General features: G+C 29.4%; 1 protein-coding gene across 4 annotated transcripts in view; it reads right to left on the reverse strand.

Moving 5' to 3' along the window:
- LOC113552348 (serine-rich adhesin for platelets) overlaps nucleotides 1-25,430 on the reverse strand; it is a 239,435-nt gene that overhangs the window by 62,521 nt on the left and 151,484 nt on the right. For all 4 annotated transcript variants that reach the window (XM_026955204.1, XM_026955205.1, XM_026955202.1 and 1 more), the window contains exons 6-7: nucleotides 9,864-9,982; nucleotides 4,222-4,801 (exon numbers count right to left, since the gene is read on the reverse strand). In XM_026955204.1, the coding sequence (XP_026811005.1) occupies nucleotides 4,222-4,801; nucleotides 9,864-9,982 (699 nt within the window). The remainder of the gene's footprint in view (nucleotides 1-4,221; nucleotides 4,802-9,863; nucleotides 9,983-25,430) is intronic.

The raw sequence follows: 25,430 nt of genomic DNA on the forward strand, positions 1-25,430 counted from the left end.
ATGTCAACTTTTTAACACTCAAAATTTAATTAATTTATTAAATTAAAATTTTGTAGGTGATGGTATTTTTTGTTTTTAATTTGATTTTTTTTTTTTTTAGGTTTTTTCAGACATTCATCAAGAACATCAAGAATAAGTCATACAATTGTTATATAACAATACATTTATCAGTTACCTTCAATTAAATTTCTAACTAAAATTTCATGTTAAGCAAAAATAAAATATTATGTATGAATTGTTTGAGAACGTTTAGAAAAATATATTTCATTTTTATTACACGAGTAAAATCTTGAAAATTTTAAAAATAGTTCTAGAATTTTAGTGGAATGAAGAGCGTGTAAGTTGCCTAAATACATTTCAATTTGTTATTTGAAAATATAAAATTTTAGTGAAGTTTGAACACTTTGATATTTTCGCATGACATTTTAAAATTTGATAAAAAAAATCTGATAGAATGCAAATTATAAAAATATAGAGTTCACATAATTATTTTGCGACGCATTTATAAATGGTGCAAAAATCATTAAAGATTTAAATTACAGTGAGGTACGGAACAATAAATACAAACCAACATTTAATAATACACTGAAACACACTATTTTAATCGATAAAATCACGGGCACAGCCGAATTATTTAAAAAAATTCACATCATTATGGTTTGTCAGTGTACTTGCGACCTATGGTAAGTATGCATTCGTCTTCACATGAACTAATCTACAAGGATCATAAGCGTGCGCAGCATTCGGTTTTAGGGACAACAAAAATTAATTCGGCCCATTTTTCAAATTCATCATTAAAACCGGCCCATAGTTTTACTTTTTTTACTATTGAGTAACAAAATTAAAATTGTATTGATTATTTGTTTTTTTGGATAAAAAGTTGTACAGCAAGATACTAAGTCACTAAAGGTGTACTTTTCCACGAGCCTATAGTTAATATTTATTATTTATAATATGAAAAAAAAATTATTTGTGGAAATATAATTTTACCAAGACCCATTATTTAATGTCTGCCGGCCCCAGTAGCCCCAAAGAAAGTTCAGGGGCAGCATATGCTGCATCTGCTGCCCCCGTGTGCATGCCTATGATAAGGATTCAGGGTAGGTCCTAGTACAGCATTACTAAACGTTTTCTTGCACATACGAAACAACATGTAGTTTAAAGTGCATGTTTTGCTCATAATTTTCACATTCTATATTTAGTAATTATGGGTATAATTAGTATAAGCATAATATATTACGTAAATTTACGACAAGTGTCTCTTTTCATGGTCGTATAACACTTAGATTTTTAACCAGTAAATACGACCCTTAAATATATTATTATCTGTATTTTATCCATGTGCGGATAATATATATGTATGTACACATAGAAGGTCAAATAAGTAGTATAGTGGTACCACTAATTTTCAATATAAATTCAACACGCGTAAATGAGTATTTGACTTATTTGAAATCTCCGTCTCTAAATTTATTTTATACAGTTTACATGAGGCATACTTCTGTGTTCAAAATTGTTGATCACAACTAACGGGATACCTGCTACTAAATTTATTTTTTTCATTTTTCACAAACATTTTTTCACGTTTCTATAATGATTGTATAATTATTTCTTTAAATTTATTCGTATTCGTATTCAATTATTCAACTCTGGTTTGGTATAAACACTATTTTATCCGTCCAATCTTCAGTATTCTATAAACACTCAAAAGTGTTCTTTACAGGTTAAATTCAGAAATTATTCTCTCTCTCTCTCTCTCTTTGTAAAGTCTTGCATAATATCAGTATAAGATATAACTGTTTAGTTTTTTTATTTTTACAACAACAAATTTTATTAAAGGGCATCAATAATTGATTTCATGTGTTTTTTAACATTTAAAAATAGAATTTAATACACAATATGTTTTAAGGAGAATTTATTTTAATTTTTCACTTGAGTATATAATTTTGAGAAGTTGTAAAAAATTACGTTTAATTTGCTGTATTTGAAGGAAAAGCTTAAAATATAATGCTTATACAATTTTTATTGATCAGTTATAGTTTAAAGTTTTTATATGAATATACGATATGGATATATGTTACAGTTGAATCCTAAACAATTAAATAATTTGATGAAATTTACAAAAACACAAGTCTTCTTCTAATAAAATATAAAACTTGGACCTACTACGACAGCTGATTAAAAGAATACGCAATGAACGTTTCGATTTCATTTTTTTTTTTTATTTTTCTGCTATACCAACGAATCATTTATTTTTGAAAAACATTATTGAAAAGTTTGCTATTGATATATTCTATTCAATATACGAACAGTTTTTAGGTAAGGGGGTGGTGGTAAGTAAAAATAAAAATGTCCATTAATATACGTTTCATAGCCATCAAAAGATATTTTACCGTGCTTATATTTTATATGCATAAGGTAATGCTTACAGCGTATCCAATCAAACTATTCACATATAATAGTTTGTATAGATAAAGTGTACATTATGTTATTATGATCAATAACAATAAAAAATAAATATAATAAATAAACAAATAATAATAATTTATAATCATTATTTAATATGTATTAACCCTTTTAACCAATTTCATTCATATAGGCAGGGAAGTTTTTTGATGAAAAGAGATCGAATGATTTTGTTTAAACTATGTGTGTTAATTGTATATCATTTAATAGATAATGCCATTCGATGTGAACCTAATACTTAACATGATCCTAGAATGGTGTATAAAAATTATAATTTATTTAGTAAATGTTGATAGTAAACAGTATGATCTGTTCGTTATTATATTCATGTTGTAAATGGAAAAAAAATATTACATAGTAAGCAAATTATTATTATAATTTGCCCATAAGCCGACGTCTTGTTAATAGTTCTAATGCAATGTGTGTTAGAATACTAAAGGCTTAATAATTTCTAATCAATTCGAAATGCAGTTACGCTATAGTTATTACCATATCGTTGTTATAGTAATGGATAATTTTCATAACGCACTTAATCAAGCTTATCTAATTAAATCAGACTAGTATGCGTTAATGGAAATGTCGACATAGACAAAACACATATTTTCTATGCCAAAAAACACTGATAAGTCGTAAGTACTTTACTTACAGTCAAAACATTCCTAACACTTATTCGCGTGTTTGTCACCCATCTATACCTTTTATTCAACCAATATATTATTATATTGTGTTATGTTAATGTTAATTGCTATCGATAGTATTTAAAAAAAAATACTTAATCGTGGTATTGAAAAACCAAAACAAGTATTAAAAAGACAGTTAAAAAACATATTGAAATATCTATGATGATAATAATAATAATACCTATGTATAGAATATAACAGTGCTGTAATAAGGTTTTCCGGCGTTCGTGTAAGCATAATTTATACAGCCCGGTCAAAATTTTATTTTTTAATTATCACTTTGGTGAGTATCAAAAACATTGTCGGACTGTATACACATACGTATATACATCAGTAGATCAGAACAGCACAGTATTATATTTACGACTCGATGACACTAACTTAGTACCTATGATAGTTGCGGCACTAATTTAATAGCGAGTGTTGGGTAAGTTATAGTTTTTGGTAATTAAAATACATTACGTATTATCTTTCAAAATTATAATCAAATTATTCTGAATTTACTTTATTTTTATGTTATCAAGTACATTACTTTTGAGATGAAAAATTAACTTTATTACTATTACAGTACTTTTCTAAATACTTTTCTATCACTAAATTAACTAAATAATGACAATGGATAATATAAGATGTTTATTTATGAACCAAAGAAGAAAATAATTGTGTAATATTTTATTATTTATTTTTTAAATCTATTTTTAATTAAAATGCATTTTTAAAATTGCTATTTATTAAAAATATGTTTTTTTTTTGTCAAATAGCTATTAAAATGTTAGGTACTGTCAGAAAATCGTACTCATAATATGATCAATTTACATGTGCGATAAATTGGTTTGTAAAATGTATATATATATATACATAAAAAAGTAACGAATGATTTTAATAAAAAAGTGACTTAAATTGCATATAAATTAATTACGATTAAATGTATTTAAACTACCATTAAATCATTTAAAAAGTAATTTTGTTTTAGTAACTTGTAACTTAAGATAAGTTACTTACCAACACTGACGATACTGTTCATTTTGGTCTCAGAAAATCAGTATATTAGTAATCCATTATAATCTTTTCTTACCTTTGCCAAAAGTGCTCTTCCGCTGCCGCCGCCACCACCGCCGCTGCTGCTGGTCGATGACAGCGGTTCGGCGCTGAGCAGCTTTTGCAGCTGACTGGGCGTCGCCTCGTGTGGCTGTTGTTGTTGGTGTGACGTGGCAGATGTGGTTGTCGTCGACGGCGATGACGACGACGACGACGACGACGATGACGCCGAAACCGAAATGGCTGACATAGAGCCGAACGCTGCCGTGGTGGACGCGGAAGCGGACGTGGTCGACGTGGACGACGCGGACGCGGACGACGACGACGACGACGACGACGATGATGAAGACGGCGCGCCGGTGGCCACCGTGGTGGACGTAGCGGCCGCGGACGTGCCGGGCGGCGACGGCATTGGTGCCGGCGCGTATTGTATGCAACCAGAACTTGTGGACGAGGACGGCGATGCGGGCGGCGAGCCCTGGTTGGAAGACGGCCGGTGGTGGTGATGGTTCTCCGTGTGCCGGCGCAGTGACCGCGCGTCGCAGTACGACTTGCCGCATCCGTTGGCCTTGCATTCAAACGGCTTTTTGTGCCGATGTGTCAGCATGTGCCCGTTCCTGTCAGGACACGCACATCGTCACCATCAGGTACACACAAGTGATTATTTTTTTTTCATAATATTATATTGGTATCGCCTATTTGAAATTAAATTGCTGTGTAGGCACAACTATTTTTGTGGTGATTACAGGGTTGGAGGGGGAGGGGTCGTTAAAATTTGGGGCTATAAACACAAAACCCTATTATACCAATTATACCTACGTAATTTTGAATAAAGGAAATCCGTATTGAAATAAAGATTTAATCTGTTGATTAACGTTACTTTCGTGTATAAATATTAATGTTAATGTAAACTTACCATTACAAATATACAAATTTATAGTACAGAGCATAGGGTCATTTTTTTTTGTATAGATTAATAAAAAAATATATAAAGGTTATTCCGACTCCCCCTAAAAATAAAAAAATTTTCCAAGTTGCTCTTATGATTGGTGGATTTAGAAGACGTTGATATTATATTATTCAGGTGCATTTTTTGATTTTACCTTTTGAGAGTTCTCACTCTCGGACGTGCGATAATACCGAAATTGTGTAGGTATAATACGGAAATTCTAATGCACGATAAAATATATAAAAAAAACATCCCGCATAGGTAATAATAATTTTAATAAATAATATTGAAAACTACTCATCAACTGTACGGAAAACATCTCGAACCTACCATTCTACGATCGTCACAAAGCAGCATCAGTAGGATTATCCATTGTCTGGTGACACGTTTGGACGTTACTATAACTTAACTGTTTTTTTCTGACGCCCACCCATTATGACGGCACAATTACTTCTCTCTTTAATCTACTGACCTTGACCTGATTCTCGTTACACACGATAGCTAATAGGTATAAATCAGAAATGTGTAAATGGCGTACGCCAACTGAATAATAATGATAAACGGCACTAAAAAAATCTTCTGTTTTTCTGTAGTATTTTCTTATCCACCAGCCGACAACGTAAAAAAAATATATTTTTATTCCTGTGGGACCACGAGGCCATTGTCGACGGAAAATGCTGTAAAGTAAACTAATTAAAACGGATTTGACGGCCTTACGGAAATAAACGGTAAGATAACATAGTAATAAACGCCAAAATGCAGAAGACCCTTTTTATGGTGGATTTACTATAACAATACTATTACCGTTTGTTAGGACGATAAAAGTATATAATATTATATTAATATAATAAATGTATGTATACGAAAACTTATGTCGAAATTTTCATCATTTCGTTATGTTAACTGCTGTCTACGAATAATAAGGGACATTAATAATTACATTTTTAAATTTTTTTTTCATTAATTTCTACGGTGTAATAGTAAAATGTTCATTCATTCAAAACATTTATTTACACCACGCTAGCACCCTACTACAGCGTACCGAAGTAATTGTTTTATTTCCTTCTCATTGTACATGCTTCCCGTGACCGTGTTTATATATAAATGTATACGAAAATACTACACACTGTGCACTAGAATTTTATCCGCGGTACTTTTTTTTCACCGTGATAATATAATGTCGGAAATGAAACAGTAGGATTTGGCGTATTATTATAGAACCGCCGAAACACGAGCACGGTCGGAAATGCTAACGACTATTGTTCAAAGAACAATCCGGATAAAGTTCTCTCGTCGTTTTCTATACTGGAACACTAATGGCAGAGCGGTGCAGGGCTCTGGTGGAAGTTGTGTATGTGTGTGTGTGTGTAAGGTTCGAGGGACGGGAGGCGTGGCGTTAATAGATTTATAGCTGTATTACAGCGCCGAAATTATTGCTCCGGTTTCCCTTCGGCTGATATACGACCTAACCCGGTGTCATAGTGTGTATGTGCGTGCGAGTGTGTGTGTGGGAATCCGCCCTCTCGTATACCTGGTTGAGTGTTTTCTTCCTTTTATTTTTTTTTCTCCTCCACTCCTGTTTTTCTCGTCGCCGTACCTATGCCATTGCACGTTATCAGCAAGAGAAACAACATACCGAAAACTAAATCATTGACAATCGATTGGGTTACGGGGATATAAATCGGTATCGGGATCGGAGACCACCCGAAAGGCTTGCGAGTCTATCCCCGTCGGCCGATCATCTTGGCTATTGAGAAACCAATTTTAGCTATCATTTATCTCGGACGGCAGGTAAGAAGGGCGTCCTCCGGGGATTCCTGGTTCTGACGATAGGGTTCGTTTAAAATATTATCGAGTTAGAGGGGACGAAATTGTTATTTCCGTCGCCGCTCTACTGACGGCGATGGCCAATTTCGTGATACATATTTTGCGAGTTGGTTTGAAATACATGAAATATAAGCGTTCCCCGGTGACAATATTATTTTTCCTCTCAAAATGATTTTGGACATAAGTATTTCAAATGAATTATTATTTACAGTGTTTTAGAACTACAGAATCAATGTCAATTAAAATTCAATCAACAATATCAAAATTTATTATACGTATTAAAATATCGAACTATATATATATATATATATATATAGATAAATAAAAACTAAAAACAAAAAAAATAAAGAAAAAAATTTTCTATTACACGTTAAATATTAAACAAAATAATGGTAGTGCATAAACAATATTAATTATATTATAAACGATAATTTATTATTCAAAGTATACTTTTTTTAGGGACAATTCCATTGTACGTAAAGTAGTTATAACGGTATTGATGTTACTGGCCCATATAAAATAAATATTTATTACCATAAAGAAATTTATAAATTTATGGTTATTTTTTGAAGTAACAAAATTATTTCATGTAAAATGTAAACTTGAAAATTAATATTTTTTCATTTATAAAAATTAATTAATTAATATTATTATTTTTATGATGATATTTTAATATTATATCGTCATACACTGCGTTATAATGATCCTTTTGTTATTTATGTAAACTGACTGAACTCTCAAAACTACATCTTGAAAAATATATAAATAATATTTTAAACTTTAATTACAGAAAACTCGAATAACTATATTGTGATTGCCCTATGTTTATGTAAGGTTCATCATAAATATACATTTCCAAAGTTTTTGAAAGATTTAATAAATGTTAACATAATATTAAATGCTTAAGTTTAAATTAATGTATTCTAAACTAAATATGAAATACCTATATGAACATATCTTAAACTATTTATAAAATATGTGTGTTTAATTAAAATAGTTAAATAATTAATACACTCGACTGTTTAACTTTTGATATTAGAATATCGGTGTTGATCCTTTTAACGAGTTTGAAATTATTTTATTACTAACTGCGTTGAAACTTAAAACATTGGTACCAAGAATACTATCGTTAGAACTCTATGCATTTATTTATACCAAATAGGTGTGTACTATAAACAATAAATTATCTCGATAAAACAACGATTTATAAAGATTTGTACGATCCACCTAGAATATTTAATTGTATTACAATGCTCAGTGTGTAGGTACTCTATTTGATCTAAATGATAAATATTCTTAGTTTTCTCGGAGTTTATTTGGAAGGAACATTGCTAATTTCAAAATTATTTTCACATATTTTAATTTTAAGACAAGTTTGATGTTGGAACCATATTTTTGAAACGAAACAACTATGCATTGTTTTCTTAGAATTTAAATAAATTCCCTTCGTCCTTGTATGACCTACATTACGAATGTATAACTACGGGTCACGCGAGTGAGCGGATGGAGAGGAAATACCAAAAGATTTTATTTTGAAATAAGAGAAACATTGGCGAATCGACGTTTTCTATAGTTGGCATTTGGATATTTAAAGGTTGAGTTCGGTATATTCGCTCCATCAAACGGACAGCCGCGAGGAGCGTGATAAAAATGCGTATAATATATACCTGAACGATACGTGCGTGGACGCTTGTACGAGGGCGTGGTAGTCTTTGTCCGTTTTTAATTTTTTCCTACTTGGAAAGCTCCACACGTACCATAACTGAAAACGAGACTGTTTATGTATGTATGTATTATTACATACGACGTAATTTTCTCGAATCGCCGATTTATGCACTCAGGGGGGGAAGGGTTGTCAGCCATTCGATTTTTCACGTGCGTAGGTATATAACATAATAGCCTTTAGGTGTCGGTGGGTAATGTGTAGATCCGTTTTCTCAGAAAACGGCGATGACGACGACGACACTGCCCTATATGTGACTGGAATACATTTTCCAATTTACGAAAAAAAACACTACGGGTCTTGGGTTTCTTATGTGAATTTATTTTGCAATAAATACTTTTATGTTACTATATTATTATTATAATTCTTGGACGGTATAATAATATGTAGATACTCTGAACAGCTTGCACTGCGGTTAGGTCATGAGTGCGTATATGTGTTTGTTAAGTGGAAGGGTTGGGAAAAATAATTTATCATGCACGCGCATAGGTACCTACTTAGGCAATAATGTCAATGCGGTTATACTTATCCCAGGCAGGGTTGCGTTTTCAATTTACCGACGTAATGAAAACCGATACTTGTCGATATATGTAAGTCGGTCGCTCCGACTAAGGGGCTATAGGGTACAACAGTCACCCGCTGTATGAGCGGGAGAGGGACCGCTATGGTGGCTGTTGCCGGAGGCTAATTCGGAAGCGGCGGTGAAGGGATGGTGTTAGACGTTGTTGGTTGGTGAGTCAGTGGTGGTGGCTGGAGAGGTAGTAGTGGTGGTCATGGTCGCGGTTAGAGGTAGCGGGAAGTGGAGAAAAGGTCACAATAAATATGAAAAAAGGTCCTATGTGAACATAAATTATTGTTAGGCTACGACCGTTCTCGGAGGCTTAAAAAAATAAATAATAAATAAATAAATAAATAAAAATATATCTATGTAAATATGGTATAATTTGAAAATATCAATCGAGACGGATGAAATTATGATCGAGTGTGTATGTGTGCGATGGTACGAAAAAAATATAATATAAAACACAAAAAAAATACACGAAAAAGTTAATATTTTTCTGGTACACTTATAATAACAGAACGGTTCAATGGTTCAAACGCCACATACGTGCATTTTGTGTTTTAAAATCGTCTATTTTAATATGTGTAGAATAAAGATAGTTTATTTTTCTAAACTTACAAGTGGTCCTGTCTTTTGAAAGCTTTGCTGCAAACGTTGCACACGTACTTCCTTTCATCGCTATGTGTCAACTTGTGTTTGGCCAGTGCAGACGCGTTCCCAAACACTTTCCCGCAGGTCTGAAACACGAGTTATTAACGATTTTATTAATACTTAATACAGTCAACACAATGTTATAGTTTTCCTTGAGTACTGATCATTAATTTTCATCGTTATGATTATTGTATTATAACACCATTGTTTACAATATTGTATTAATGTGACCAGCGCGTGCCAATAATTACCGCATAGAAAAGACCATCGCGTGTTTTTTTTTTTTATATGCAAAGGAGGCTGGAGAATGACGGAACGGATTTTTTTTTTTTAATTTTTAAATATGGTATTGTCAGATTTATCATTTTCAGAAAAAAACGTATGTATTCATTTTGAACAAGCTGTCGTACCCTACGTATTTCATATTGACGTTAAAAGCTATAAATTGTTCGTGCATAACGTGTTACGATCGAGATTATAATCTGTCACACTCTGAGTGTAGACAACATGCACTTTAAAAATATATTATTACTTGTTGGACTCGAGTCTAAAGTATTTAGCTGTCGTCTGAAGTTAGTGCATTTATATCTGAATACCTTCGATACGTGTTTTGAAATGCCAGTGTCAAACTTATTATTTTCTCCAGAGATATTCCCGAATCGATTTCCATGAAATAATTGATAATGTCAACTGGTAAATTAAAATCGCGTCGCTATATTTATTGTTGCTGACCATATAAAAATAATATACAACTGCCTATATAATATTATATTTCAAAATAATATACTTATTTCAGTGACAATATATATTTGTGATACTTCTTAGTTATTGCGAATCGGTATTAAAGTTTTAGGTAGGTCGTAGGTATGTATAATGACGTTTGTTGGTAAAATTTTTGATTAGAATAGATTTCATGTTGTACTTGTTTGTATAGTTTTGTAAACTTTGTCAAATATTCTATGGATCACATGTTCATGTGAAAAACAAACATATAATACATGTTATTGACATATTATAAATACTATACTAAAATACAGCATATATGCGTGCATACAATGTAATTCAACTTCAAAACTCCATTAACATTATTCCAATGTAAAACAAACGATTAAATACATTTTCACAGAACATATAACGCTAATGTATTCGTTTCAGTAATACACGATGATACAATATAAAATTATATTGTGCATATTATATTGTTTATTTTTTCATTTTTTATCGTATTGTTAATTTTAACTATCGGTACTGCCAATTAAAACACTAACCTTATCTATTTCACAGTATTTGAAATAAGAATAATATAAAAAAAGATTGGTTTGAAGATCCGATAATTCGTATTTGTCTTTTGTCCACTCCAAACGTTATCTTAACGAGATTAATTAATTATAAATTCGTGTTACTGCAGCATTTACGATTGAACAGAATAAAAACTTGCAATTGCTAGCCCCCACCAATTTATTATTATAAAACGCTCATTAATCAACGATCTTAATGTCTTCTTGAAGAATTTTAACGAGCACTCGTTAAAAAAGAAAAAATAATAGAAGTTGAACAAAAAAGAAAGTGAACTACTGTCTTTTAGGTGGTCGGATAATAGGGGTAAGGGGAAATGAGATTTTACTTATTATTTGCAATTTGTGTACATAAATTGTAACGAATTGAGAAAAAACCTATTAAAATTATTTGGGACTACTAACTTTTGCACACAGAATGAATTGAATGTACATTTGGAAATTAACCGTTTAAAATCGTAAGGATTATTGTCCTAAGACTTCAAGTCACGTTGGAATAAATTGCGCTACCTTAGCTCGCTGATTTATAACTCTTCCTCAATTTATAGGACTTTACAAACGTCCATTAAAGGTGTTCTGTAGAAATGTTTCTACTCTCATTGCACTTAGACCCAAATGTTGGGTTACTTTTCATCATCTCCTTTGCCTTATCCCATTTAGCTGCTGTCGGTTACCCGTTTTTCTCTTTAATCTTGCTTTTGCAAACACCATAATATTCTCACTAAGTATCGCGCTTAATATGTATCACACAGATTATATCACACGTCTATAAACGTTGAATCAGATGAATTCGATTATTAAAAATATTAGTGTTTGATCAGCCCCCGACGAATAAATAAATTTTAAAATTGATGTTTGTGTTTCAATTTTTTTTTCATGTCTATGACATTTATAAATTTGGAAAGATTTGAGTTTTAATTCTGTCGGCATGATTATTGAAAGAAATTTTGAAGTAATTTTATGATCTGGGAGTTACATTGATTTTACTATAACAAACATACTTGACAATCGGGGGTATACTATGGTAAGAACACAGAAACTGTACTTAATATAATATAATACAAAGTTAATAAATTATATATGTTGAAACTAAAATCAAACAATTTATTTTGAAATATACTCGTATATATAACATATAGTCAACAGTTATTATGCGTAAGAAATACACAAAAAATTAAAACTATTGTGTTTTGAAATGAATGCAAGTAAAAATTAAAGCTTTAGCATTTTATACTTGCAAATTCATATTTGGGAAGTCAAATATGATCGAGTTAGCGTCGTATCTTAAAAAAAGTTATATTTGTCTCTATAATGAACGATGAATGTTATCCATGGAAAATGAGAAAATTTAGCTTTTATTTTAGCTCATTAATAAGGGAAATACGATTTATATGTAGAGTACTTCACATAACGTTGTTGGTTTTCTGTAAAATCCTCTTGAAATGAATTCAGTTTTTCTCAGATAAAAAAAAAAAATGATAGGAACGTATTATAATATTCTACTCAGGTGCTTCGGAAAGTGAATGGGTGTAACAGTGAGTATATAGTAGTAAGAAGGCCATGGTAGACATTGCACTAAGGTTTATTATTATTATGATTATGATTATAATGTTAGGTTGCGGTAGCTCTTTTTGAAGTGGCTTATTATTATTATTATTATTATTTTTTTTTTTTTAACTTTGGAGAACGAAGCGATATGGTGGCTTCATTTTGATTCCGAGGGGTTGTAAACAGCAGCCGGCGGTCGGTCCATAGTCAAATTTAATGAAACGCATAACTTTTAAAACTTTAGCCGGCAGCAATATTAAAACATAGTGTACGTGTGTGGGAGTGCGGTATACCCCGTTATTTATTTATATCAGCCCACTCTCTTTGATGTTATAAAATGCAAATGTTCCCGATGTCTTCGTTAACCTTCCACTCGTTATTAGCCCTTTGCTTTGGAGAGAATAGTGTTAGTATTTGCTATTTATTTTACGAATCATTGTTAAACGTTTATTATTGATGTCATGTAGGTCATATTGGTATAAATTATTATACCTATTAATTATTATACATGCCATGCATGGCCGCCTTGATGATAATTGTTCGAACATTATGAGAAAACTATAAAAGGTTGACCTTTGATAAATGAATACATAATTAATATTAGTTATATTACTTTACTATATTTATATGACGATAAATTGAATGTATTTTATGATAATATCTATAAAATGATCACTATTGTTTTAGGAATAGTTAAGTATGATGTATAATATAAACTTTTATATTTTAAAATATAATATAGTAAGATTTAGTTATGTACATTAAATGAACAAATGAACTACGTATAGGTTTAACGTAAATTTGTTCATGAATTTAAATAGTTGAGGAGAAATGAAAGTAAATTGTTGTAAGTACCAGTTGTTCAAATGTCAATAACTTATAAAGGTATATAAATAATTATAACATTGATACGAATCAATACTAAATCAAAGGGGAAAATTGTAATATTATATTATATACTCGGTATAGTGTACACAGAACATTACGGAGTATCGAAATCGGTGGAAATCATGATGACGAAGAAAATAATCAAACAGAAGATAATATGGAGATGAAATAAATGTACCTACGTACCAATTTAGTATTTTATTATTTTAGTATTCATTACATTCAGTACGAAAATAGCTTACGGGTTTTTTTTTTCTAATACAATAATGATCCAACCTAATAAATTGTAGTTCGAGTTGATGCATAATAACTATCATAACATCCTCGTGATTAAATATTTTAAAAATATATAAACAATTTTTAGCAATTATTAAGCATTTCCATCCAGATTCTTCATCGTAAACATTTCTCGGCGCATTTTTAGTCTGAGAAATTATTATAGGTACGTAACTAATTTTAAACTAACATGATTTAGGCGGGTGAACATACATTGTAACGAGAATGTATATTGTTTTTATTATTATTATTATTATACGGTAGAGTAAAGGGTTCAAAATGATACTACATGTATATGTATAATACTTGTAGCAATAGTATACATAATATTTGTGTTATAAGTGCTTAAACAAATAATAAACTATTTATCGCCGACAATAGAAATTTGTATTACCTTAATTTATTTTGCATACACGTTGATTAATTCAAAACGGTCTACTTGGAGTTCTGGCGTGTGTGTACTGCATAATATGTATAACATTGTTATAATAATATTATGCTCCGTGGACGAGAATTATTAATTTTGTTTTTTTCTGTTTGACATTTCTCAATATTCGATTTAACTACCATTATATTATGTAATAGTATTATTGTATGACCTAAATGGAATGAATTTATTGTGTTTGTGTGTTTTTTTTTTTTATCGCAAACTGAAAACGAGATTTATAATTATTTTTATACCGTTCTCTGAAATCGAGTTTTATAATATTATATAAGTGTATACGTATTATGATTATTTTATTCGATTTCGCGTAGACAATACTACCAAAAAGTTGTTGACAAAGTATAAGTATTTTATCTACATTTAAGAGGGTTGCAGATATATGTATATGTAGAAAAACAAATCAACAGATGATTGGCCGTCTATAAGAGTAGCAAGAAAAATATATTAACAAAAGTGAATATGGAATGATTTAATAAAAAATATGATGTCAATCGTCATCACTATCGTCAATACTGCTCCCAGTTTGTCGACGATGTGGTCTAATGAATTGCTCGTGTTTATTACAATGAATGTCGTTTCGGCGTAATTTACGCGTGGTAGAATATTACTATTTTCTACGGTTTAATATTATAATATTATGGTCGTCGGATAAATCGTTTTCGCAATGATGATGTCAAATTGAAATGGCGTTTTTGGAAAATAATATCGTTTCAAATTGAAATCTTTGCAATGCATATGTGTATAAAATAATAACGCATACATAGATTGGTAATATATATATTTATATAAATACGAAACAATATATTATCCGGTAAAACTTCTCGGGGCGTTAAACGTTTTTCATTCTTGGCGATTGACTATATACTATATACTTCCCCTACCCGCTTTCGTCTGCCAGCAACATTCAATTCCGGCTATAGTCAATGTATACGAGTACATTTTTTTTATGATTGATAGTTTTTCGGTAGCTTCTCTCAATCTTACGTGCCAAATATTTTAAACACGTCATGAATATATCATTACTTCAAACATTTATGTATGACTTGCGCAAACACTTTTACTTTAGTCGGTTGTTCTCAAAAAAAAAAATAAAATAAAAGTATTCGGGTGTTTGCGAAGCAATATTTTTAATGGTCTTTATACGTATGTAGTTTTCAATTTTTACCGTTCACTCCAAAAAGACACGAGTATCAAAATTCGAAGTCTTTTGTGTTTCTTCAAAAAAATATAATTGTGTATAGACACATATACATACACAAACACATGCGTATTTTATATTATAATAAATTAGGTCATTTAATTTATTATATATATTATAATGTATTTATAGCGTATTATAATTTTTAAGTTCAGATCAAATAGGTTAGATAACTTGAATTCATTTACACTTTTTTACACGAATGTTTATTTTATGTATTGTCCATATGTTAAATAACATATAAAGAAGATTATAACTGTATTAAAAAAATGAATTAGTGTGATATGAAAATAAATTTAATGAATTTACAGAATTTATCTATTATTTATTGAATTACGAAAAAATTTATTTCCTACCGAATAAATGTGAATAATATCCATGAACAAATATAATATTTCTCCAAAATAATTGAATTAACTATTGCAATTATAAAAAAAGGGTAATTTTTTTGATAAATTATCGATTAAAATCATACCTAGTATCTAATAATTTAAAATTGATCAAAAATTCATATTTTAATATTACTAAAGATGAGCTTTGATCAAATGGCGAGAAGTACAATAGAAATTATTAAGAGATTAAGACTTAATAATTACTCTCTGGATAATATAACGGTTGTCTTAAGACACTATTGTTTGAATTACAAGTATTACCTAGTAAAAAAATAAAAATAAAATGTAAAGATGCATAAAGTGTTAAGTTATTTTTTTATTTGTAGTTATATATTTATGTATTTTCGTGTATATTTTGAAAAATTAGTTTTCTGACGTAATATAGTATTATTTATATAACAATTGGAAAAATATATAATTTTTAGATTGAGTAAAAAAAAAAAAATAATAAATTGAAAAAGAGATTTCAGTATTTTAATTTTTTCACCACAAAGAGGATTTGCTGTCGCCAGGGAAACGTTTTAAAACCATCGTTTTTCATGGTAGAGTATTGACTGGAAATCAGCATTTAGTGGTTGGAGGAAAGAGGGTTATGTTCCTATTAACGGCCGGCATTGATACCAGAAAAGGAAATTCAAGTTTTTTTCTGTTTCAAGTTTAATTATAAAATTAATGTATAATTTAAAAGAATTTTAGTAGGAGCTTACAGGAAATAAATGAAAATTAATGCATAAAAATGGAGAAATTAAACGAATACGTTTTATAATACCTCAAACAAAATATTATTATAAGATATTATAGCATACCAGAAAAAATTAATTTATGTGTTAATTAAGAATTATTACAATATTCTAGTTATGTGTAGTAATTACCACAGAAACCGTAAACAACTATGTTATATTATGTGTGCGTGGTGATATATTAATGTAATTCAATATAAATACAAAAAGAGGAACCATTAGCGAATCTGATGTTTGTATAAACAAAACATATTATGGTGTACTTTATAGGATTATGATTGTGGTTATTAGAATAGATTATTGGTGAATGCTGAACGACACATTACTTAGAAATTATTTAGAAATATTAAATGTCAAGATGATATTATTATAATCGTATAAAAAGTTTGAGGCAATTTAAAAGTAAAAGATAATAATTAATTGTTCTGTTTGTTTTTACTTTTTGTTCATACTGCAAATCTTCTTCGGAACGGACAGTCTAATGCTTAAATTAATATTTTTTTAACTAAAAACAAATTCCATACAACCATTTAGTCGATAATTATATTAATACGCATTAAAAACCAATAAATAATTCATAATCTAAAGTTTTTGTCAGTTAAATGAGACCCAAGAGACACCAGAAATAAATCAGTTGGGTCTATGCCGGACACACAGTTATATAATATATGCACTTTATATCATTGAATATTCTTTGTTGTTGTTTTTTTTAAATTTACAAACCTAACATTTTACATAAATTCCAAAGCGAAAAGTTAGTACAATAACAATAATAATAACAAAAATCGTTATGTATATAATAGTTTAATTTTGCAAATGGAATCCAAGTAGAAATGATTAACGTATCATATTTTCTGAAATAGCGTGTAGTGTATAAAATCATTTTTATTTTCGTTTACATCAAACAACTAGTGTTGATTGATCAAACTTACTTAAATTTTTTTTCAAACGATGTAAGCGATAAATGCACGTCCTTTTACATTCGTATTTTCTACACGACAACTGGCTTAAATGAAGTCTGATGCAGTGCACGCTTTCGAAGCGACTCTATTTTTAATAATAACGTTCCTACTGTTATTATGTACATTTTTCCGGCATCTCGTTAGCACTATATTTTCGTGATTACAATGATTATTATGATTACACGGCGTAATATATAGGCATTTTAGGTACATCGGTGTTGTGTATTCATTTTTTCGATGTATCATAATATACTTGGTTAAAAAATATATTGAATAATAATAATATACTGTACTCATTCAAAAGAGTAATTAAAATCAATTAATCTAATCTACCAATGCATGTTTGCACTAAATTTCCAGTGGAACGTTGAGTCAAAATGACTATAACAACTAAAAGTCTGTACCAGTCAGTTCCATTGACCTAAAGACGACGATTTAGAATAATAAAAAATCGGTACTGTATACCAAAAATGAAACAGACTAGTAAAGAAATAAATGAGTTTTTTGTATTATCCTTATAGTAACATGAAAAAATTGAATTGTATAAAATTAACTGTGTTTGAAATACGAATTAGTATGAACATGGTTTTTATTAATTTAAAAATACAAAAACGTCTTATCTATAGAAAGGTCTAGAACTTAAAAACAGGGATATATTTTGTTTTAGATATGGGCATAATTGTTTTTATCATTATACATTTTCATTTTGGTGAAGCGTTGATAAACAGAAAAGGTCAATTTTAATATCCGTATTTAAGTATTTTTAATGTCATTATTTATTAACATATAAGCGTTATATTTTTGGTTGCTTTGACACATATAATTGGTGATTACCGTAATTAAAAAAAAAAAAAAGTATACATTTTTGCGTATACGAAGCGTTAAGATAGATATATTTTTACAATCGATATTTGTTACTGTTTTTTTTATCGACGAGGGAATTGCGAAAAATTTTCCGGAAAATTGACATTGAAGGTGATGGTGTTCGTATTGCTCCTAGTTTTTAATATTACTGCCATCATTGCAGCAGCCATTTTGCGCACAGCTACTAATAATTACATGACATAATATTATATACTTTAATGCTACAGCGACTACCATATTATACTACTACTACTACTACTACTACTACTACTATTATATATTAATACTATCACTACTACCACTACTAACTGGTAATACTATCGCTATTTCTACTGCCGTTGCTGCCTCTGCCACTGTACACCTCATCCGATCCCCGACACGCATTTCTTTTTTAAATGTTGTTCCGCAGTCCGGAAAAAAGCACTGGCTCGTGAAATTGTTCGTTGGCAAAAAAAATAAAAAAAAATGAATATTAAAAACTCGACGTTAGCGTGAACGTGCGCACGAGGGCACCAGAACGAGCGGGGGATGAAACGGCGAATACCAAGTGTTACCCTGCCACGATCGCTCGAACAAACCCGCTCCTACCTTTCCCAATCTTTCTACGCCACCATACCGGGTGTTTGTGCATTATACCGGAAGCGGAACGATCACATACACGCTCCGATGAAATTATAATGTCGACGATATTTTCTTTCATTTCATCCCTGTCCACCTGTTCATCAGCATCCGTCACCGCTGTCTTTTCGATATTATTTTTTTATTCGCTTGATTCAATAGGTCCTCTGCAGAAATCGTTGTCAATACACTAGCTATCTATTTTAGTTTTGGTGAGATGATTTGAAAGCGTTGGTCACACGAGTATGCAATCGACAGCTACGAATTCACCAATTAACCTTATCCTGAGGTCGATTCAAAATGTGTATAAATTTAAGTATTTTATGACTCAACAGTCGCGATTTGTAAGTGGACGCTTTCGCGGAGTCATTCTTAATTGTGTTTATTTTTATTTCTTTAATTACGACTTCGCTATTTTAGTTCAATGCACCGTATTATCGGGCCGATTTAATTTTATTCAGCAAGTCGATTTTTGTGTTAACAATAGTCACGCACAATGCAAACTTGTAGGATTGTTTAGGTGCATTTTACGCACGCTATCTTACGACAGCTATCGTAGCTTAAATATATGATTTTTTTGTTGGATAATAAATTTTGATTCTCAATGAAATGGGATATTTATCTTCCTGACTTGTTTACCCTAAATTATTGTATATAATGCATTTTATCGCATAATGGCAATAGATATTATAATAATATCTGGACAGAGGCCAACCAAGCATTATAGTTTAGGCGTTAAAATGTTTTTAAATCTACGATATAATATATCACATGATGTGTGTTTATAACATTAAATACTCACAAAAGAGGTTTGTTTATAAATAATATTTCATGAAACTTTTTTTTTATTAACTTTTTTATTTTTGAGATATTTGAGAGTGAAAAGGATGGATTAATAAGTACTGTTTAATTACCTATATACCTAATATAAAATGAGGATATAACCTAAAGGTATTAGTTTATTTTTTTTAAATTAGATACGTTTTTTGAGTACATTTATAGAAAAAGTTATTTATTTGTTTTCATTTAAATGTATTTATTTAAAACCTTAGTCGTCGTTTTTGGGATGAGAAATTGAAGATTATGTTCATCAATAAATATTTGTATGTTACAAAATATGTTCATTCTACGAAAATCCGATGATTATTTAGCTAACAATATTAAAAACTATTTAACTATATTAAAAAATTTTAATTATTCAACTAACTTTATTACGAAAAGCGTTACTTTAAAACTTATTATTTAAAATTTATCAAGCATAAAATGTTTGTATAGAGGGTTTATTAGAAGTATTTAGATTATGTCCACTCAATAGTAAGGTAAAGGTGTTTATTTTATATGTGATTCATACAATTTTAAATTGTATACCTTGAAATAAAAATAAACAGTAATACGATTTTACCATCGCTTTGTTATTCCAGGAAATATGGTTAAACAAAACAGTTCGAAAAAATAAATATACAAACATACAACGTATAACAAACTGAACATTATTGTACCAAATATTTATACAACACAAAATAATTATTTAAACTTTTATGAAACGATATTTTGAATAGCGGCCTATTATAATAAGTGTTCGATATGCAAAATTTCAAGTTTCAACACACTGGACTTGTATTCGAATTTAGAATATATACATTTAACCACTAGAGACAATCAATATAAATTGGTGAACTGCTGAGAGTAATGCATCCCTTATTGTAGTTTCACGATTTGATATGTGACACACACAAGCCATAGCGAACACAGTTTGGAAAGTATACCTAATAGTTGAACCGTTATAATCAAACCGTCAGCCATAGCACACGCCATGAACGTGGTACGGTATATTTTAATCCTATGTATGTTCTGTTTTCTTGAGGTATCAAATCATTTCACAAAGTATATTATAACTTATAGTTTTAGTTTAAATTACAATATATATGTACAAAGTACTTTTGAAATGTAAAACGTAATTATTGCTAAGAAAGATACTACGAATCTGTAAATCATATTACGATAGAATAATAAATTATAGGATAATTAATGTGTTAATAATTTACCGAGGAACGTATTGAGTGTAATAGATATACTGATAATTATTATATTTTAAGCAGTATTAATAGATTTTACAGTGAAATCATAAAAATAATAATAACACTATTTATTTATGATAAGTTAAATAAAAATATTTTTTGTTTTAAATTTACAAGTAGCATATTTATATTAAGTCGTGCAAAAATAAATTAATATTATTTTTTTTGAAAGGGTATCTTTATTTGAAAAAGATAATCGTTAAATGTTTACGCATTAATTATTCAAAGATAATACGTAAACTACAAAAAAAAAAGTAAAGTTGAGTAATTAAAATAATTTTCTTATGAAATATATATATATATGTTTTTATATCTATATGCTTTTATTTGTAATAATAAAAACGTATAAGACGGATCGCGTGTTTATAATATTATGAAAAGTAAAACAGTATACCAAAAGATACTGATCCTTTGTTATAAATTTACAATAATAGTTTATACTTGAACTAACAACAGCATACGTATTATGTAGTAGCAATATCAATATGCGCGTTCCAAGAATACTTAAAAGTTTGTTTGCAGCCGATATTTAAAACGCAAAATCATTCGATTTTATTAAAAAAAAAAGAGAGTTGCAAAAGAAAACGTGCTAGCTAATTGGTAAGGAATTTAATTTAATTTTACATTAACCCTGGATTCATTTGTGAGGAAGTTTAAACAAGTTTATGAAAATAATTTCATCCGCGTGCCTACATAAAAAAAGTATAAAACTATGGAAACTTCAACAAAATATAAGAAAAAGTATAAAAAATAAATAACTAAGCATAAACATTTCTAGAAATTAATAACGTAGTACGATTATTTATTTTATGAATATAATTGCTATTAAAAAAATATTGACAATCTGAATTATTATTTGTAACGTCTCTTATGCTAAAATAGCTATATAATACAAATATATCATTATATTTGAATAATATATGAATTAAATTAGTATTTAAATGTATGCAGAATATTTAAAGAGTTACAATTAAAGTAAATACAGCGAAATGAACGTTTATAGAATAATTTAACTAAGGTAAGCTTTAATATTTATCTTATGAGTAAACATTTTGGCTAAATCATTTTGTAATAAGTTCATATTGAAAACTATTAATTATTTAAATTAAATTAAACACTATTGGCGATTCAGTTGGTTATGTAATGAAATTAATAATTATATAATTATGATAAATTTAAATTATTGTCAAAACGTCAGAAATGTAGTGTGTATAGGACATTATATAGATATAATAATATATTTGATTTAAACAAAATTGGAAACGGTTTTTTTTTATAAAACTTCTTATCTATGAGGCGAAGCCTATGTTACACTATCAAAATATTTTTTTTATTAATTTTGATAGAAATTATGCATTTTTCACATGTAAATAGTGTTTGTGGCCATCTATATGTATTTATCCGGGTCTAGGCCAAAATAGCGAAGCAAATAACTGTAAATATAAAAATCGCGAATTAATAATGGTGAAAATAAAAATAACGTATTTTAAAATATGTGATCGTGCATAACAGCGTATCTTATAGATACAGGTGTCCCGCGAGGATTTACCCATTGCGATATCTCCTGAAATAATGGAGATATCATAATTCTGGTTTTTTAATAATATTCACAGGGACAAGAACTACAAATATTTCATGTTTTAATTAATTTTTGTTTTGGTAAAAAAAGTAAAAAATGTATTTTTTATTTAAAAAAAAATTGAATATGGCCATTTTGTAGAGTTTTTTTTTCTGAAAATATTGACGTTTTAATATTTTAATTTCATCAATTTTCTAATTTTCAATATTTTTTCTAGTTTCGAAAAAACTAAAAAACTGCGAAATTATCATAATGTTTATGTCTTGCCAAAAAATGGGACAAGATGATAATATCGAAACATTAAATTAGGTATTTAAATTGCGGACTATGCCATACTCAAATTACCAACAAAACATAAAATAAACTCTACAAAATGGCCATATTCAATTTTTTTTAAATAATTAAATAAAAATACATTTTTTAACTTTTTTACCAAAACATAAAAATTAATTAAAACATAAAATATTTGTAGTTCTTGTCCCTGTGAATCTTATTAAAAAACCAGAATTATGATATCTCCATTATTTCAGGAGATATTGCAATGGATAAATCCTCGCGGGACACCCTGTATATATGCGTCGACTTTTAGACTTGAGCACGAGGAAAATAATAAAGTTAAACTTCTGTACATCGATATTATTTCAATTCTATCGTGGTATTTTATCTCAAGCCATAATTAGACAATAAGTTGTTTTGACGAACATTTCCATTTCAAAACTCATTAGGTATTTATGCTATAATAATTTGTATACACTAAAGCAAGATACTATTATTACGTTTCACTTTCGTTATAATTTAAGTACGAGGGCGATGCCCCCTTTAAAATAAAAATACGGTAGGCTATTCCCCATTGCCCCCGTGAAGTTGGTGCCTATTTCGCTTATATTTAAGTTACATATATTTTTAAATTAATATATATATTTTTTAGCTACTATTTCTGGCGCAATTAAAGTATGCCCGCAAACCATATCGGGTCATGGTAATTTGCTATCTTAATATCATTTTTTATATGTGTGTATTCCAAAAATATACTATATTTTCGCTCTTTTTTAAAATTTGTTGTTTTTATTTTATTTGCACCATTATTAATCCAAGATCGTGACTTTCGGTGTTACTTTTTCGATATTTCGGGCGAATACCGTTTTATGCATGAGGTAAGAATAATAAGAGTAATGTTTATAACATTTATGATTACTTAAATGTTTTGTTTAAAGTATATTTGGTTGCAGTTATTCATAGAACACGACTCGATAAGGCTATTTGTCATGACTAATAATGTACAATTCGGTTTTAATACACATTATAATAAAATGTAATTTTAACAATTAATTGAATTAGGTCTATTGATAATAAAAAATGAACTTGATTAGGTAAAATAAATTTACAATAATAAATTATAATTTGACAATTTACAAATATATATTGTAATATTTTTTATAAAAAGTATTTTGCTTATGTTAATATATTTAATATATTAACTATCGTAATATTTATTTTATAAAATAAGGTAAAATATTATTACGTGGAGTTTTGGATAGACATTTTAGATATTTTACCTAGGTCATATAGTCCTTTATCTGATGTGTGTATTGGTATATAAATGTATTATGTAAAAATGATTAATTGTGTAACGTTATAAAACATTAAAATCATTCAAAATTATACAACGATCTGAGCGTAACTAAATAATAATACAAATTAATCAACGACCAATTTAATAATATCATATTATTATACTTAAGAGTGGCAAATTTATTTTGCAATGTGTTTTTCGCACTGGAAAAATATAAAATACCGAAAAAGAACCTGCACCCAGCCGCACACAATTTTCGCCGAACCTATTCAATTCTATATAACATTTTATTACCCTAATAGGCGTGAAAACGAGCGAAACTCTGAAACAAAAGCCTCTGGAGATGAATAATTCCGGTAAATATTACTTCTCTTCTCGAATATTGTATATATATATAATACGTGTACGCATCACCAGCGCATATGCTTTCATTATTGTTATTTTACCTATACACACATAGACACACACACACTATATATATATATATACATACGTACTGTCGTATAATTTTATAAGCCCCAGCTGCCTCTCCCCTGTTTTGGATATCTTATTCGACATTAAACGTCGTAAAACTTCCAAGTCTGGTTTGTATTTTGCAAAGTCACCGAGGGGTTTTTTCTACATTTGTTTTTGATCAACGTAAAGTCGCACTATAAACTTCTAGAAAATGTCGTGGTGCACTATACAATATACCTACTGCAGATGTGTGACTTTACCTCTAAAAGTTTTGCCAGCAGTTGTGATGTACATGTTCATGATCGACTTCCTAGCGTTTGTATGGAGGAAATTGGCCAACAGGTGTGTGATGGGTTAGGATGGTCTGTGTGCTGTTGTGTGAGTTAAAGTGCCACTGACGATATTTCGAGGTGGATATGACAAGACATATAATACAGTTAGCTCGGCGAAATGTTTAGCAATTCATTTAGTTTGACACTCGAAATTATTCAACGTCAATGACTGCGGAAAATGTTTAAAACAGATTTTCACTGTTTGATGATGTATCACTGTAGTGTACAACTTTTTATTTTTTTAGTTAATAAACTAATTTAAAGAATACAAATACATAATGCTATAAATG

This window comes from Rhopalosiphum maidis, chromosome 2 (genome assembly GCF_003676215.2).
Source record: "Rhopalosiphum maidis isolate BTI-1 chromosome 2, ASM367621v3, whole genome shotgun sequence".
NCBI lineage: Eukaryota > Metazoa > Arthropoda > Insecta > Hemiptera > Aphididae > Rhopalosiphum > Rhopalosiphum maidis.